We start from the raw sequence: 16,207 nt of genomic DNA, 5'->3' as shown, positions 1-16,207 counted from the left end.
AGCAGTGGGATATGTGTATAATAAATAATACTTACATGCGATACTGCCGGAATATACGTAAAATGTACAAGAGTATATTCTCGATATTTGAAAAACGGGGGTGTCGATCGGTGTAGGAAAACTGCGTTGAATTGATTTTTTTACCTCATGTTTTCAATGCAGGTTTTCTATGGAAATGTGTCATATATTATATATATATTGAATCTCCGTTCGATTTTCTAAGGAAAACAAGTTTTTTTTTTTTTAAATGAAAGAAAGAAAATCGAACGCGACGTTCACGGGCCATAGGTTACGGGACTCTGATGCAATAATAATGATACTTATGTACTTAAAATTGATCGAAAGAAATTGTAATTGTGTGTGTTGCAAAAAGTTGACAATCATTACTGATCGATTAGATTCGTGTGTATAAAAATTTTTTTTGTACAAGTATAAGTAACATAGCAAACATTTATCTGTACGCGTATAGTATTTAAGCTATGAAACAAAGGATTATTATAAATGTAACTTTTTTTTTTGTTTTTTAAGTAGTTGTTGAGACAATTTTGTAATCCACGAACGTTAGTTCTTTTCAATTAATTTTTTTTTTTTTTTCATTACTAAAACTCGTAGTAGCAATTTTTCCTTTCGGGTAAATCTTAACTTATTAAACAAGAAAACAAATATACAGGTATTTTTATTTGTATACGAGAAAAAAAAATGTTTTCCAGCCATTTAACCGTATGTATGTTTACTAAAATTAAAAAGTTAAAAAAAAAAAAAAACTCAGCTTGTAAGCTCTAATTTTCATTTATAACTTTACTTCTGCGTCACATTATTTTGTACGTGATCTATCTGTGTGTACTAAACAATAACAATAATAACGTATAAAATAAACGCGTATGTTGCGATAAAAACGAAATCTTTGTAGTTATATATATATCATTCATTGATAAGCAATTAAAATTAATAATGTTTCCTACATCACTTACCATTGATAAGCCGACAAACCCGCTCTAGCGGCAGTCGGTAACTTCATTTCCAAATCATCCAAATTTTTCAAGCCGGCAAATTCATTGATATTCAGAACTATACTTTCCTTTATTCCTCCATGTAATGATGTAAATCCCAAAAGCTGTCTCAGAGGTTACACGGTTCCAATCAGAAAAAAAAATCTGATTGCTGATTTTCCACTGCAACTCAATAACAACATGTTATCTCTGACACTTGGCTTGAATTTTCCGCGCTCCACTGTTCTGTTGGGCACAAAAAAGCTCCACACTTCTTCCATCCATCCCCAGCTTTTACAGCTGATGAAGAAGCGGAAAAAGAAAAAGAGCGCAAGCACGTGTGCGCGCACCACCAATGTAAAAGGAAAAAAAAAAAAAACAACTCATACACAAACGATGATAAAAGAGAGCAAAGTAAGTATAGACGTGGAGCCACAAATATACACGCGCTCTCCCCCGCATTAGCTTGTAGACGCGCAAGACTCTCCAGTCGTCCTTCGTTCTTCGTAGCCGTCGCGCGCGCACAGTATTTTTCTCTCCTATCCATCCTCACATTTCGGAGCATACCACCAACTTGCTTATTGTATATCCTCTCCTCTTATCACACAAACCGATAAATAGGCAGGTTTTCCGAGGAACAAACTCCAAAAATGACAGATAAACTAAGCGTGTGCATCGTTGGCTCCGGCAATTGGTGAGTTCGAATTGATCTCTCTCTCTCTCTCTTTCTGTCGGTTTTGGAGCAAGAGCTTTTTGTTCTTTTTTTTTCTTGCTTATCTCTTCTTCGAGGTTAGAACGCGGGACACCATACAGCGCTGCAGTGTTTTTATTTCCCTTCGGTGCATGGTGTGACTGAAAGATGTACCTATATACACATGGCAAGGGGATAGTAGCGTTGTTGTCTCGATGTTTTTGGAGTCGACTTGGTTGTTGGAATGCGCTTTCAGTTCGTGGGACGCACGGGCATTTTCATTCATGTTAGAAAACCTCGGGAAAAACTCACCAAGAGATCCTATTATTGAATGTTATTCAATCTAGAGTGTATTTACGATAAAATTATTGGAGAGTAGCTTTATCTCGACGGCCTATACAGTACCGCGTGGGTATACATGGATACTGCAGTACTCTATTGTTACGTACGAAATTCGAGCGCAAAAAACTGCTGAGTGTGAGCAAATAAACATTTTTTCCGATGAAATCGTGAACGCCAATGTAAAACGAGTGTTTCAATCGTGATTTCACTCAACTCCGATAAGGATTTTTTTGTTATATTATAGGCGATAACCGGTAAAATCACACGCCAACGAAACTCGTTTGAAATATCATTAAATTACAATCGTACGCGTGTGTGCGCGTATGTAAATGATGTCGATAACGTTTTTTTGTTTTTTTTTATCGCCGATATCCGCCCGAAACATTCCAACTGCGCTTATCGCAGCTGACTGGAATCATACTTTCCTCGCCCTTGGGTGTATATATTTTATCCATCAGAGCAGCTTTTGTAAACGATTAAAAAAATCAATTAAACAGCACCCAAACATATTTTTAAAGTAGTATTTACAAATTCCATTGTGACGTAACAAGTAAACAATTACGTCAGAAAAAAAATAGAATAAAAACACTCGCTGCTCTGATAACATATAATATGAGAAATGTATCGGAGACATACTATACGTAAGTATAAGCGTCGTGTGTCTTATGACTTGATTCGCTATGTCGGCAAGGATGCATTGATTTCGCACCATCACCGACGCACACACGTGTATACACATCAGGTGTGAATCTTGTGGAAAGAAAAAAAAAAAAAAAAAAAAAACCGTTGCTCGGACAACAAAGCGAGCAAAAGCTCCCTTATTTTGACATTTGTGCGAAAATAGTTATCGCACAGTGACGTATATAGAGTCCAGGCGCCCAGAGAGGCAGCTTAATCATTTTTAGCGGCGAAGGCCGCGCTCCCGCCAATTATGTCAGCCTTGAACTCGCGTATCTCCGTTTTTGCCGCTCCGAGGCTGATTTTCTCGAAATAACAGTTTTACACCAAAGAGTTACATGTACTTGCGCGCGAGTTTAAAAAAAAAAAAAAAAAGAAAAAACTGTTTTTTTTTTCCTGCAGGGGCTCGGCGATCGCCAAGATCGTCGGGGCAAACGCGGCCGCCCTCGACACCTTCGAGGATCGCGTGACGATGTACGTGTACGAGGAGCTGATCGACGGCCGCAAGCTCACCGAAATCATCAACGAGACCCACGAGAACGTCAAATACCTACCGGGACACAAGCTACCCGAGAACGTCGTGAGTATCTTTTTATCCTTTATTTTCAGTTACGTAACTTTGTACATTGTATAGGGTTTTTCACAGCTTGTCTTTGTTTATGACCAATGTTATACGATACAGGTAAAGTGGCGTGGCAGAAAAGTGATTGACATTCGTGCATACCTACCGATTAAATTTATTTTACGAGAGATGGTCGGAGGTGACAACGACGTATATATACTGCCGTTTCGCGGGTGTACACGGTTTGCCCGACGTGGACCTTTGGACGGTGGAGAGGGAAGCTCGCACTTGACCCTGACCCTCCCGATCGCTGTATCTTGGGGTGTACGCGCTTCATCGATTCGCAACGCGTATATATTTTGCACAATTGCTTTCGTTTATGATTTATAATGGTTTAGTCAAAATGTAGCAAAAACACTCGTTTCTAGAGTACTTTTAGCATATAGAAAGGCGCGATCGTGCTTTTTTATACGCGTATAGCTATAATCGATATTCGCGGGGGTTTATTACCAGCTGTACTCAATGGTATTTGCAAATCCTTACATCTCGTATAGTCGCTGAATTAACAGCCAAGGCCACCGTCGCTCGTGTCTTTTTTTTTCTCTCATTATATGTGCACATGCATACCCATGTAATGCCTCAACTATATAATTATAAGTACATAGGTGTGCACTGGTATGCGCGCGAGTATAGTCATTGATGTCGCGTAATCGGTTTCTTGTCTTTACGGTCTCTACTTTTTTTTTTTTTTTTATTGTTATTCATCCGTTCGGTGCAGCGTGAATGGAAAGTCTTAAAATTTAATCGTACGTTGATTTTAGCTCATAAGAATTCTCCCTAAAATTTAAATCATTTTCCGATAACATTGATAAAAGTGTTAAATTTTTTTTTTTTTTTTTAATACATTTCTTTAAAAAAAAAAAAAAAAACGACTTCAAATATATTTTCTGCGTGGAGTAATCCAAACAACTTGAATAAATTATTTACTTTTAAGTATGGAAAACTTGATAAAAGCGTTAGATTACCCCATGTTCGCGCGATGCGTGTAAACTGTTATACACGAGATAATACTTACGATGAGTACAGGCACTACAGTTGTCATTTATAGAGTATTTGTCGGGAGATTAAAAAATTGTTCTCCCCTCGTTATCTCTTCACCGATTGCTAGTGTATATGGAAAATATTACCATTAGTAGCTTGATATCCTACAGTAGTATTTACTGTCTAACTATTATCTAAATCGTAAAAAGTTTCCGTAGCATACATAAGTATGCACAGAAGCACGTAAACCTAAAACGCATATAGTACCTGTGTAGGGAGGAATTAATTAAAATAATGAAATATTTATAACTCACGTGTAAGTTAACGGTGCAATAACATTGTAGATAATTTTTCATTTTATTTTACCATGAGTAAAATGATGTATAGAGATAAATATATTGAATACATAATTTTAAATCAATAGATATGATAGCTTAACGAAAAAGGGATTATATTCACGAAAAATAAAAAAAAACAATTAATTTTTATGATGTTTCAAGGTGGCAGTGCCCGACGTGGTGGACGCAGCCAAGGAAGCCGACATCCTTATTTTCGTTGTACCTCACCAGTTCATCCCAAGGATATGCGACACCTTGCACGGAAAGATCAAGGACAACGCAGTAGGACTATCCCTGATCAAGGTAATGATGACCAATTTATCGTTGGCTTTGCTCCCTTGAACAACAAAATAAACGAACAATTTGGTTCACAACAGGGATTCGACCAGAAAGACGGTGGCGGCATCGAGCTCATATCTCACATAATTACTCGACAACTCGGCATCCCCTGCTCAGTCTTGATGGGTGCGAATTTGGCGAACGAGGTGGCCGATGGAAAGTTCTGTGAAACGACCATTGGTAAGCCTAACAAAAACACAATTTTTTTTTTTTTTTTTTCCTTTCCAAAGAGGATGAGACGTAGAGCGGTTGCACAATACATTACGTATGTACGAAGCAGCACAAGTTTCGCCCTCTCCTCGTCTCGTTCATAATACATGTATATGGTCGAGTATTTACGAGCAGAACCGACACGTGCGCGTCACGTGATACGTATATTTCCAAGCCAATGTGTCGGCAAAAGAGCTCATCTTTCAAAAGTCTGACGATGTGGTTTTTTTATTCGTCACTTAAAGGCTGCAAGGACAAGGATAAGGCGGCAATATTAAAGGATCTCATCCAAACCAAAGACTTCCGAGTAGTGATCGCCGAAGACGTCGATTCCGTCGAGTGCTGTGGTGCACTCAAGGTACCGCTTGATTTGCTAACTCTTTATTCTAAAAAAATTAGTTTTTCAACAATTCAATTTGCAATACAGAACATTGTCGCTTGCGGCGCTGGTTTTGTGGATGGTCTCGGGTATGGCGACAACACCAAAGCCGCCGTCATCAGGCTGGGTCTCATGGAGATGATCAAGTTTGTCGATGTTTTCTTCCCGGGAGGTAAACTGTCGACCTTCTTCGAGAGCTGCGGCGTTGCCGACCTGATAACTACCTGCTACGGCGGCAGAAATCGCAAGGTCTCCGAGGCTTTCGTCAAAACTGGCCGGGTACATTTTTTTTTCTTTTGGCATTTTTGGAAGTGCAAAAACATAATTTTAACGAAACGAAATGAAATTCTTTTTCAGTCGATCGAGGAACTGGAGAAGGACATGCTGAATGGACAGAAGCTCCAGGGTCCCATCACTGCCGAGGAGGTCAACCACATGCTGAACGCCAAGGGTATGGAGAACAGATTTCCCCTGTTTACGGCCATCCACAGAATTTGCAAGAGGGAGCTCAACCCGCAGGACCTCATAGACTGCATCAGATACCATCCTGAGCATATGTAAGCCACATACAACAACATCTCTACGTGACCTCTAAGTTTTTCCATTCACCAACTAAAAATCAAAAAACAACAACAAGCACGAAAAATTATTCGCGGAAACTACGCTTTTCCCGCGTGTGAGTTTCGTCAGCTGCTCGAGAACGAACTTTCAGTATTGCGTGCTGCTCGAGCTAACGAAATATTTTGTTGTAGTGTTGTGTTGTTAAAAACTTATTTTTTTATTTATTTTTTTTTTTTTTTTTTCATTAGGGAACTGAATTTTAGTTTGAAAAAAAAATTTCAAACGTATCCTGATAGTACAGCTTTACAAGTTACAGCGCTGTGTTCGAAGAATACACAGCGATATTTTTCGAAATTCGGAAAATTTGTTGATTTTTTAAAGAGTCTATATATGTATACAAGTATTGGTTGTTGATTAGTGCAAGGTATATCGATTCGTTTGTAGCTGATTTCAGATGTAGAGGTTTATTTAGTAGCAATATATATTTTAAAGGTTTAAAAAATAATAAATAAATAATAATAATAATATAGATCTGGATATACAATTTTAATGGAACTACGTTCCTAGTAAACGATATTTTGTCTGCCTTAGAATAGAATCTCGATAGCCGCTATGATAGAGAAAGGTACCTTATGAAAATAGAGGAAAGAATGGTGCTTCATAATTTTGTTTTTATAAGCAATTTTTCGAGATAAAATGTGACTGCAAGCATTTATTTTATTGCAGTCATAATTTGATTAAATATCATGATTTTAGAAATTAATCAAATAATTGAGTTAGCAAACTTGCTTTTGTTTACTCAGTTTTAACTTTTGCCATAATCACCGAGCAGTTCAATATTTACTACCCAAAGAATAAAATGCCTCGTAAAATGCTAAATAATTTATCTCAGAGTAATGTAGAAACTCTACTACTACAAAAAAAAAAATTAAATATTCTATATAAATTGAGATAACTCAATAAAAAAGAAGTTTTATGAAATTTTCTCGCTTTTCTTTAAATAAAACAAAGACAAGAAAAATCCTACCAAATCAAAAAAATCGCACGAGTCACGATTATTTTTTAGAATTGTTGATTTCTTGATTTAAAATAGCACATTTACGAAATTTTAAGTTGGAAAAAAAAAAAATTCTTTCGTTGATAGAAATTAGGTAGCAATTATATAAAACGATCTGTTAAATTAATCACGAAACTTTGTTACGAGTAAAGGAGCGTTGCAAAATGTACTTTGAAAAATTTATTTAGAAAAAAAAAAATATACGATATGATTTGTTAATGTTACATCTACTATTTCTCACAACTTTATTTGTTTCCAAACAAATCCTACTTATCATCTATAGGCGGAAGAAGCGCAGGTATTTAAATCATAAATCATAATCACTCATTTATTTATTTTTTTTTTTTTTTTTATATCGTACATTAAGTATATCACTGCATTCTGCATTTTAAAAAATTTTCTCCTCTCGAGAAATGAAAAGAAAGGACTAGCTCCAGATTTTTTTGCTGAACTGTCGAAATTTTAGGGAAGACATCAACGCCGAGTACGAGAAGCAGCTGGCCAGCAATACCTCGCCAAAGAGTCACCTCTGAGGATCCCAATTTAGGCGAATTACGAGAAAGATATTAGAGAAGGAAAATTCTTATCGTTGAGAGAAAAGAAAATAAGAAATCACACGCACGTCATGCGCACACGCATGCACATCGTCACCGCATAAATATGCCAAGCTACTATCATCCAACCAATGCCAAAGCTCATCGCCATATCATCTCTTCTTCTCTACGTGTCATAGGCCTTTACTTATGTTATGATCCCGAAAACTCTTTTTCGAGCATAATATTGAAATATAGTATATATATCATGTATTATATGTGCGTGGCAGGTTGATTGTTTGTTCTTTTTTTTTTTTTTAAGTTTTAACAGATTTTTTTACATGTTTACATTTTTTCTATATTTACTAAGTATTGCAGCAAGACTGTTACGATTACAAAAAAAAAAAAAAAAAAAAATAGTTAAGCATTAAAAAAAAAAGAGAAGGTTTTGTAATGTTTTTTCTCGTGTGTTTTGGTAGTGGTTTTTTTTTTTAAATATACTAGACTGTTGTTACGATGTACACGAGTATTTGTCGAAATATTATCATGATCTGTCGCACGATCTCTACACGTGCGGATCATTGTATTGTATAGAAATAAAGATGGACGATATTAATTTTCATAAGCACCCAAGTAATGTTTTTTTTTCTTTTTGTTGACCACGTCACGTTACGTTGCACTTGAATCATTGTACTTATGCGTCATTTGTATTTTTATTGCACTCTCGCCCTTAAAATACACGCAGTAAGGAAGCAAAGTGAAGAAATGGATGATTGACGGGAGCTTAAGGAAGTTTTGCGAATGTCAAGGGCAAAAGAAGAAAAAAATTATTTCCCAATCGCAATGCCATTGAACTTGAAAGTTAACTTTGCTGTTCTATACGTATCGACACATTATTAAAAAAAAAAAAAAAACAGGGTCAACCACCCCAAGGAGCCGCTCATGTCCAGCACGAGAACCGATAATTTTTCGCTTATCGAGTCAACCTCCGCTTCTAATAATAAACAGGGAAAAAGAGCGTGTATGTGCGCGCGGATCCTTGGCGGAAATGTATAGTGGACGTTGTGCTTTGACGGGCGGCCAAAAAGAAGGTAAAATCCGTCTCTTAAGGTCAGACTAGAGGAAAGCGCATTGGACTGCTTGGCCGAGCTTCACTTTGCTCTCGGCTCGACTAGCTCGCACATCTCGATCAAAGTAAGAGAGAAATCGGACGATTTTCTTTTTTTTTTTTTTTTTGTTACTTACCGTCCACTTGTTCTGTACGTGTCTGTGTTAATCACGTTAGTATACACGTATAATTTGTACTAATTCGTTTGCAAAAATATACTAACAATCTCCATACCGAGTGTCCGTTTAACTTGACTTTTTTTTTTTTTTTTTTTTTCTGATAATGTGCAGTTTTAACGAGCGGCGCTTTTTATTTTAACCAGATAAGTTTCATCAGGCGCGCGTTTGTCGTATTTTTTGGCAACATGTCGAAGACGAAGGTTTGCATCGTTGGTAGCGGAAACTGGTGAGTTTGTATATAATTTAAATATTCTCACGATTACACGTATACACACCGAAGAAACAAAATTTCGTCAGTTCAAATAAACGCTCGTTTGAATACAAAGAAAAAAAATAATTATTCGTATCAAACGAATGATTTCCTCGTAACGTAATATTTAATAGATATTTAACTGATTAACTCACTTGATTATTTTAATATGTATTTTTTTTTTTTAATTTAAATAAACAGAATTTTTTTCAGTGTATTCCTATTCACGAGATGCGCACACCTCGTTTGAAACAATACATCGTATACTCATCGGAATGAAGTTTCGCGCGTGTACATCGACGAAATATCTGAAGGTCACTACTCTTGGTTTGGTTGTACGTGATTTTCGGTTAAAAAAAAAACAAAAATAAAATAAAATTCCCAGTGAACAAAGTGTTAGCGATAAAAAAAAAAAAAAATGAAAAGCAAACGTGGCTCTCGAAAGCTGGTGAGCGTCATCGGTTCGGGCAACATGTGAGTTTTGAAGTGCATTCGGGGGACGAGAAAAAGCACAATTCACGTATACCGAAGCCCGCGTTTTCTATAAATAACCGGTCATCAAACGAAAAGGCTCGCGTAACTCCTTCCGTGGCATTGACCGTACACGTTATCCAATAAAAACACCCACAAACGCAACGATTTTTCATCGGCATGTAACAACATTTTTGTTTTTTTTTTTTCATAAAACAGGGGCTCGGCGATCGCCAAGATCGTCGGTGTGAACGTAACCAAGTTCGCAGACAAGTTCGAGGAGAAGGTGACGATGTACGTGTACGAGGAGGTGCTCGAGGGCAAAAAGCTCACGGAAATCATCAACGAGACCCACGAGAACGTCAAATACCTACCGGGACACAAACTCCCGGCCAATATCGTGAGTATACACCCAATGTCATTCGATTATTCATTTTTATTTTTTATCAAATACATAATATCATATATGACATACTCCATAAAATCTACTTAAAAAAAAAAACAAAAACATAAACGGTAGAAAAATATATTATTATTGTGATCGATATCGTTAATAATCGGTAGTGGTGCGCACGTAAACCTTCCCCGAGGGCATCGAGACCTTGTCGACTCCTCCGGGAAACAGCTCGTCCAGCTCCTCGTCCTTCACCGACGGCACCACCATCACCTTGTCGCCGGGCTAAACAAACAAACAAACAAACCACCCATTCGGTCACCCGTATGTAAAAAAAACAACACAAAGTATTGTAAGTCAACCAACCGTCCAGTTGGCCGGTGTAACGACTTGTGGTTTTCTGTCGACGAGCTGCAACGAGTCTATGACGCGCAATATCTCACTGCCAACAAATCGTCTCTTGGTGAATTTTTAAAAAAGGAAATCGGTACACTCGTGCACGATATTATGTATATGGATATACGAACTCGACGTTGCGTCCGGTGGAGGTGGGGTAGTGCATGGACAGCCGTAGCCGGTGGTCGGGACTGATGACGTAGAGGGCGCGCACGGTGTAGGCGTGCTCGGGGTCGTCCTTGCTCCCCTCGTCGATCAGGTCGAGCCGGACGGCTAGATCGCGCTGCGGATCGGCAAGTATCGGGTACGGGAACTCGCCGGGGATGTCGCGGCAGTACGATTTTATGTCCTGTGCGAAGAAGAAAAGAAAAAAAAAAAAAAAAAAAAAACCAAACAAACAAACGTACAATGAAAAAGAGGAGAAAGGGTAAAAGGGTGTAAGTGTAACGGTCTCACGTTGAGCCAGTCGACGTGGTCCTCGAGCTGGTCGACGGACAGGGCGAGCAGTTTGACGTTGCGGCGCTCAAAGTGCCCGTTGTGGACGGCCAGCCGGCCGAGCTCGGTCGTGCACACGGGCGTAAAGTCCGCCGGGTGGGAGAAGAGCACGACCCAACTGCGATGGAATATGCATGGTGTTTCACAATTAACGAAAAAAAAAAAAAAAAAAAAAAAAAAACAGAAATTATTTATCTTGTTTGTTTGCCGCTTTGCGATTAAAGCTCGAGAAAATGAATAAAAACAATGCGTCAATCGTATAGGTAGCACCTTACACTGCAAATCGAAGCGTGTAATTTTATGTAACACTTTTTTACTCGCTTTTATCTTCATAATTTTACACTTTTTACAAGTGTCGGTATTTATGATGATTTACGCACTTTCAAAGGGTCATTTTGACACATTTTATGCGTGAGAATGATAATTACCCACATAAAAGCGGGTAAAAAAGTGTTGTAAAAAACAACACACACTTCGATTGGCAGTGCTATTCCGTTATTTTTTCCCGTTCAAACCAACACTGGGAACTGCGATGAGGTGCTACTTTTCGCTGATACACATGTATATACATATTTATATCGATATCCGTTTCGTGTTCGTCCCGATGTATAATCAAGGCCGTGTTGTCCAAGATCAAGGTGCGCCTTCCGCCTTGCGCAATTACGCGTAGATCGTCGTTGTTGACACCTTGTACGTTTATACGCGCATAATGAGATGCATGTGTTTTGTGATTCATACCGCGGATTGTTTTTTTTTTTTTTTTTCTTTTTTTTTTGTATTTTTAATTTGATCGATCGGTAGAGAGGAGGCGCTTGGTTTTTACTCGATCGACTGGGGTTCGTTTGGTCAACATTTCGTGGGTATAATAACAATAAATTGCAACGACACGATACTTAGTAATTCCGAGATAATGGAATGCTCGATCAGTTGATTAGTTATGAACAAGCGATTTTCGCACTGCTTACATATAGGGAGTGAAAAATACAAAAAAGGACTCACGAATCGCCCTGCCACTCGTAAAAATCGATGGGCCCTTGAGTGCTGTCGGCCTTGAAATTGGGCACAATTGCGTTGAGCCGCATATTGATTGCGAGCACAGTGTTAATAAAGAACGCGCGCGCACACCCACACCGAATCCTTAATTGCAACTGCGAGAGTTTCAGTACTGCGCCTCGGCTTTTATTGCGCGCGTTGTGTGCCAATACTCACCGTGCGTGTATGTATCTCGCATACTTGCCGCTTCATCAGTCCTTTTGAGTGACTTATCGTTTCCATATATATGTGTGTGAATGGTATTGTTGATCGTCCCGGAATTTCAGCGTTCAATTGCGCGTAACGCCGTAACTGCGCTGTTTTTTGTTTTTTTTTTTTTTTTTTTTACGCGTCAGGTAATTCACAACGCTTATTTATTTACATATACGCATGTTACGCATGTGTCAATTATAAGAATTTAAACGAGGTTTTTGGGAATCACAAGTAAAATTGGGCACAATTAGATTATGAATTTTTAAACATTTGAAAAATAAAAAAGGTTTGTTCGTTTTTTTTTTCCCTCGATAAAGTGCATTCTTTTTGCCGATAAAATTATTCTGCACTGCAATCATAGCAGATCTATTTGTTTTTTTTTTTTTTTATTTCTTACAGCAAATAAGTGCAATTTGTTGTCTTTGTAAAGTATTTGAAATCAAATATTTGGACGTTTCAACTCTTTTTCTTTGATCGAACGCTATGTTACAGGCACAAACAATGCATGGAAAAAACTTTTTATTCAACACTTTGTTGTCATTGTGGACACTTTTCTCTGGTCCAATAAGTTCAATGTTTAGCCAGTGTAAAGCATTTGAAATCAAATATTTCGAAATTTCAACTCTTTTTTTTAAAAATCCAAGTTAATTTTTTCTTCAAAATCGTAAAAAATCATTTTTTTCCAACAAACATTCATGCTGCACAAAGTGACGCATTCAGCTTTTGAAAAAGAATGCGTGCCCGAGTGGCATCGAAGGCAATCAAAGCTCTTTGAACAGTTTAGCACTAATAGCTGAGATTGCGCGCTAGTATAATGTACACACACATATACATGTAAGGTAAACGCGCGACTAGAATAAACCCGCGGCTGCTTAACAATTCAAATCCGCGCGACGAGGGAGATCGGCAAAACGATGCGAATATCCCTCGGCGTCTATTTACGCATACTCCTCTCCCCCCCAAGGTAAAACAATTATCACTCGCTGACATTCCTTCATCCGATGCGCGATTTTTTTTTAGTTTTTTTTCTCTCTATCGTGTTATCTCTCCCCCGCTAAAGGTCGCAGTGCCCGACGTCGTGGAGGCAGCCAAGGACGCCGACATCCTCATCTTCGTCGTGCCCCACCAGTTCATCCCGGGCCTGTGCGCCGCGATGCTCGGCAAAATCAAGCCCAGCGCCGTTGGTCTCTCCTTGATCAAAGTAACGTACACCTTTATCTTTACAAAAATCTTTTCTTTTTTTTTTTTTTTTTTTTTTTTTTCTCTCACCAAAATTGTGGTTTTTCCAAAGGGTTTCGCCCAAGGTGACGGCACGAGCATCAAGCTCATCTCCAAGATCATCGAGGAGAAGCTCAAGATCCCCTGCTCGGTACTCATGGGCGCCAATTTGGCCAACGAGGTGGCCGAGGAGCACTTTTGCGAGACCACGATCGGTAAGGCAATCAATTTCATACAAATATATATTAATATATGATCGATCGGGTGAAACGAAAACTTTTCTTTTCTAGGTTGCAAGGACGCCCACATGGGAGCGATCATGAAGGACTGCATGCAGAGTCCGAACTTCCGAGTTACGGTCGTGGAGGATACGGAGGCCGTCGAGGTTTGCGGCGCCCTCAAAGTGAGTCCCTCTGTGTGGGTGATTGTGCGATCGTTGAGAGATGCGAGGGGTTTTTTTAACAAATTTTTTTTTCGCAATTTTGAAGAATATCGTAGCTTGCGCCGCCGGTTTCGTGGATGGTCTCGCTCTGGGGGACAACACCAAGGCGGCCGTTATCAGGTTGGGCCTCATGGAGATGGTGCGCTACGTCGACACTTTCCACGGCGGCTCCAAGATCACGACTTTCTTCGAGAGCTGCGGCGTTGCCGATCTCATCACCACCTGCTACGGTGGCAGGAATCGCAGGGTTTGCGAGCAGTTCGTCAAGACTGGCAAGGTGATTTTTTTTTTTTTTTTTATCTTTTTTTCGATTTATTTCCGTGATTTGGGCCCCAAGTAACGCGTGGCTGATTTTTTCAAATTTTTTGTTTTTTTGTTACCAATTACAACGTAATTTAGCTGTCAACAACAGAAAGAAAATGCACTGGCCTTTTTGGTGTAACGCGAAATAAACTTTGCGTTGTTTGAAAATCTACACAATTATTGCGTCCTCCTTTGCAGCAGATAATGATTGTAATAATATTTTTTTCCGGTTGTATCAGGTTTTTTTTTATTTTTTTTTTTTTATATTCTTTGATAGGCACATTTAAAGATTAGGTATAAAAATTTTAAGAAAAAACGTGTGTTTTAATTAAATTAAAAAAAAAAACAATTAGGTACATATATTTTGGGATAGAAGGTTGATAAATTTCAACAATACTAGGATTGTTTTTACCTATTATCGCCTCAGAACGAAATTTTTTTGTTTGTTTCTATAATTATATTGATACTATCGATTTTGGAAAATCGTTTTTTTTTTTTGTATTTTGAGAGCTCACAGAGATCATAAAATTCTTATAAAAAAAAAATTATTTATAATTGGATAAAATAAATAAAAATTAGGTACGAGGGTGGATAATATCATAAATAATTTTAAAAAATAACGATTATATATAAAATTATAGCTAAAATAGATTAAATCCACAAAAAGAAAAAAAAAGTATTACGAAAAAAGAGCTGAAAAGGCTGAAAATACACGTACACAGATATATATACATATAAATTGAATAAACCTTTTGAGATAGATAAATAAATAAAAAAATCGATTTCGAATAAGAAAATAATTTTCGTTTTTTTTTTTTGGAAAATCCCCGCAGACAATCAAGGAGCTGGAAGACGCTATGTTGAACGGCCAAAAGTTGCAAGGACCAGCGACCGCCGAGGAGGTTAACGGTATGCTAAAGGGGTGCAACAAGACGGACCAGTTCCCGCTGTTCACCGCCGTCCACCGCATCTGCACGAAGGAGCTCAAGCCCCAGGACCTGATCGACCAGATCCGCAACACGCCCGAGCCGTGCGTAACAACACCAACAACTCCCGGCGCCTATCTCGCACCCGACCGCATCAAGCTCAAGCTCGTTATCTCCTTCAACCTCAACCGGCCCTTTCACTGCGAGACCGGCCTCGACAAACCCGTTGACGCGTAGACTGAGAACTTTTTTTTTTTTTTTTTTTTTTTTTTTCGCTTTTCCGACAGCTTTTCCAATCACAAATAATTTTCTATACCTGCACGAGAAACGCGTTCCCGTAGATTCGCTTATTAGGAAACTCTTCGACGTGCGTCGAGCTTAAGCTTTTTTTTTTCTCATTCATCGTAGTAACAATTCATTTGTTTTTTCGTAGATTTCACCCTAAAAACCTGTACCTGTGACCATGTCGTTCCTCGTCCAAATCGTCAAGAACCACATTCCTTTTCACGTCCCATCCAAGTGTGTAACATTCCAACTACTAATAATCGTTTCTTTTTTTTTTTTTTTTTTATGCAGTTAAAGGTAGACGGATAGATTTAAGATGCTCAAGTGAATTAATTTTCGATTTTTCGTAACGATACGTCACTGCCTTCAACTGCGATGATTAATAACAATGTGTCTCGTGTATGCATTAACGACTCGATAAAAAAAAAAAAACTAACTCGTGTACTGTCAAAATTCATGTATTGTCCAACATTTCTTTCAGAGCGAGAAAATAAGCTGTCGCTGGCGACTAACCGACGAGTAAACCAACCCATCTCGGACCGATCGCTCTCCCGGCTATGTATCGATGCTCATGTGATATGTATAAGTGTATATAAAAATAGGAGTAAAAAGCAATTGTGTGTACAGTGACCACCCACGCATGTAAATCCGCACGATATTAGACGGCAAAAATTATTTTTAAAAATGTAAATATACGCGCCGTGCGATTTAATGAATTATACAAAACAAACTTGTAAATAAAATACGCCGAAAAATTGGATTGTATCTTTTTTTT

General features: G+C 38.3%; 3 protein-coding genes across 6 annotated transcripts; 2 read left to right on the top strand and 1 right to left on the bottom strand.

The window, feature by feature from the left end:
* The first annotated feature begins 1,472 nt into the window (after positions 1-1,472).
* On the top strand, positions 1,473-8,616 carry LOC106636126 (Glycerol-3-phosphate dehydrogenase 1). Its single transcript, XM_089595211.1, has 8 exons — positions 1,473-1,683; positions 3,103-3,280; positions 4,804-4,944; positions 5,019-5,160; positions 5,436-5,548; positions 5,618-5,848; positions 5,927-6,126; positions 7,654-8,616. Exons 1-8 carry the CDS (start codon positions 1,640-1,642, stop codon positions 7,718-7,720), a joined length of 1,116 nt encoding a protein of 371 aa, XP_089451337.1. The 5' UTR covers positions 1,473-1,639; the 3' UTR covers positions 7,721-8,616.
* A 216-nt stretch (positions 8,617-8,832) lies between these two features.
* Positions 8,833-16,192, top strand: LOC106636154 (glycerol-3-phosphate dehydrogenase [NAD(+)], cytoplasmic-like). Of its 4 annotated transcripts, none has more exons than XM_014348465.3 (9): positions 8,833-8,914; positions 9,151-9,233; positions 9,948-10,128; positions 13,319-13,459; positions 13,550-13,691; positions 13,767-13,879; positions 13,965-14,195; positions 15,055-15,251; positions 15,914-16,192. In XM_014348465.3, the coding sequence occupies exons 2-9, from the start codon at positions 9,193-9,195 to the stop codon at positions 15,924-15,926; spliced, it is 1,059 nt and encodes a 352-aa protein (XP_014203951.2). In that variant the 5' UTR covers positions 8,833-8,914; positions 9,151-9,192; the 3' UTR covers positions 15,927-16,192. The 4 variants fall into 4 exon arrangements, with proteins under 4 accessions (XP_014203951.2, XP_014203954.2, XP_014203953.2 ...); XM_014348468.3 differs by having other exon boundaries at positions 8,884-8,914; positions 9,119-9,233; XM_014348467.2 differs by lacking the exon at positions 8,833-8,914 and adding an exon at positions 8,941-9,000 and having other exon boundaries at positions 9,119-9,233.
* On the bottom strand, positions 10,254-12,143 carry Tpx-4 (thioredoxin peroxidase 4). Its single transcript, XM_014348469.2, has 5 exons — positions 12,013-12,143; positions 10,975-11,131; positions 10,650-10,867; positions 10,489-10,564; positions 10,254-10,407 (listed from the first exon to the last, which is right to left on the bottom strand). Exons 1-5 carry the CDS (start codon positions 12,093-12,095, stop codon positions 10,279-10,281), a joined length of 663 nt encoding a protein of 220 aa, XP_014203955.1. The 5' UTR covers positions 12,096-12,143; the 3' UTR covers positions 10,254-10,278.
* Positions 16,193-16,207: the final 15 nt, after the last annotated feature.

This window comes from Copidosoma floridanum, unplaced genomic scaffold, assembly GCF_036245765.1.
Source record: "Copidosoma floridanum isolate Cflo_tuat_1 unplaced genomic scaffold, Cflo_Japanese_pri ptg000025l, whole genome shotgun sequence".
Taxonomy (NCBI): domain Eukaryota; kingdom Metazoa; phylum Arthropoda; class Insecta; order Hymenoptera; family Encyrtidae; genus Copidosoma; species Copidosoma floridanum.
Note: the sequence above shows the minus strand (reverse complement) of the source record. Positions and strands in the feature narration are given on the sequence as shown.

Coding starts and splice junctions, on each gene's coding strand:
- LOC106636154 (XM_014348465.3), top strand. CDS start 9,193: ATGTCGAAGACGAAGGTTTGCATCGTTGGTAGCGGAAACTG. Junction 10,129..13,318: donor ACAAACTCCCGGCCAATATC/GTGAGTATACAC, acceptor CCCCCGCTAAAG/GTCGCAGTGCCCGACGTCGT. Junction 13,692..13,766: donor CTTTTGCGAGACCACGATCG/GTAAGGCAATCA, acceptor TTTCTTTTCTAG/GTTGCAAGGACGCCCACATG.
- Tpx-4 (XM_014348469.2), bottom strand. CDS start 12,095: ATGCGGCTCAACGCAATTGTGCCCAATTTCAAGGCCGACAGCACTCAA. Junction 11,132..12,012: donor TACGAGTGGCAGGGCGATTC/GTGAGTCCTTTT, acceptor ATTCCATCGCAG/TTGGGTCGTGCTCTTCTCCC. Junction 10,408..10,488: donor TTACACCGGCCAACTGGACG/GTTGGTTGACTT, acceptor TTGTTTGTTTAG/CCCGGCGACAAGGTGATGGT.
- LOC106636126 (XM_089595211.1), top strand. CDS start 1,640: ATGACAGATAAACTAAGCGTGTGCATCGTTGGCTCCGGCAATTG. Junction 1,684..3,102: donor ATCGTTGGCTCCGGCAATTG/GTGAGTTCGAAT, acceptor TTTTTCCTGCAG/GGGCTCGGCGATCGCCAAGA. Junction 5,549..5,617: donor AGTGCTGTGGTGCACTCAAG/GTACCGCTTGAT, acceptor TTTGCAATACAG/AACATTGTCGCTTGCGGCGC.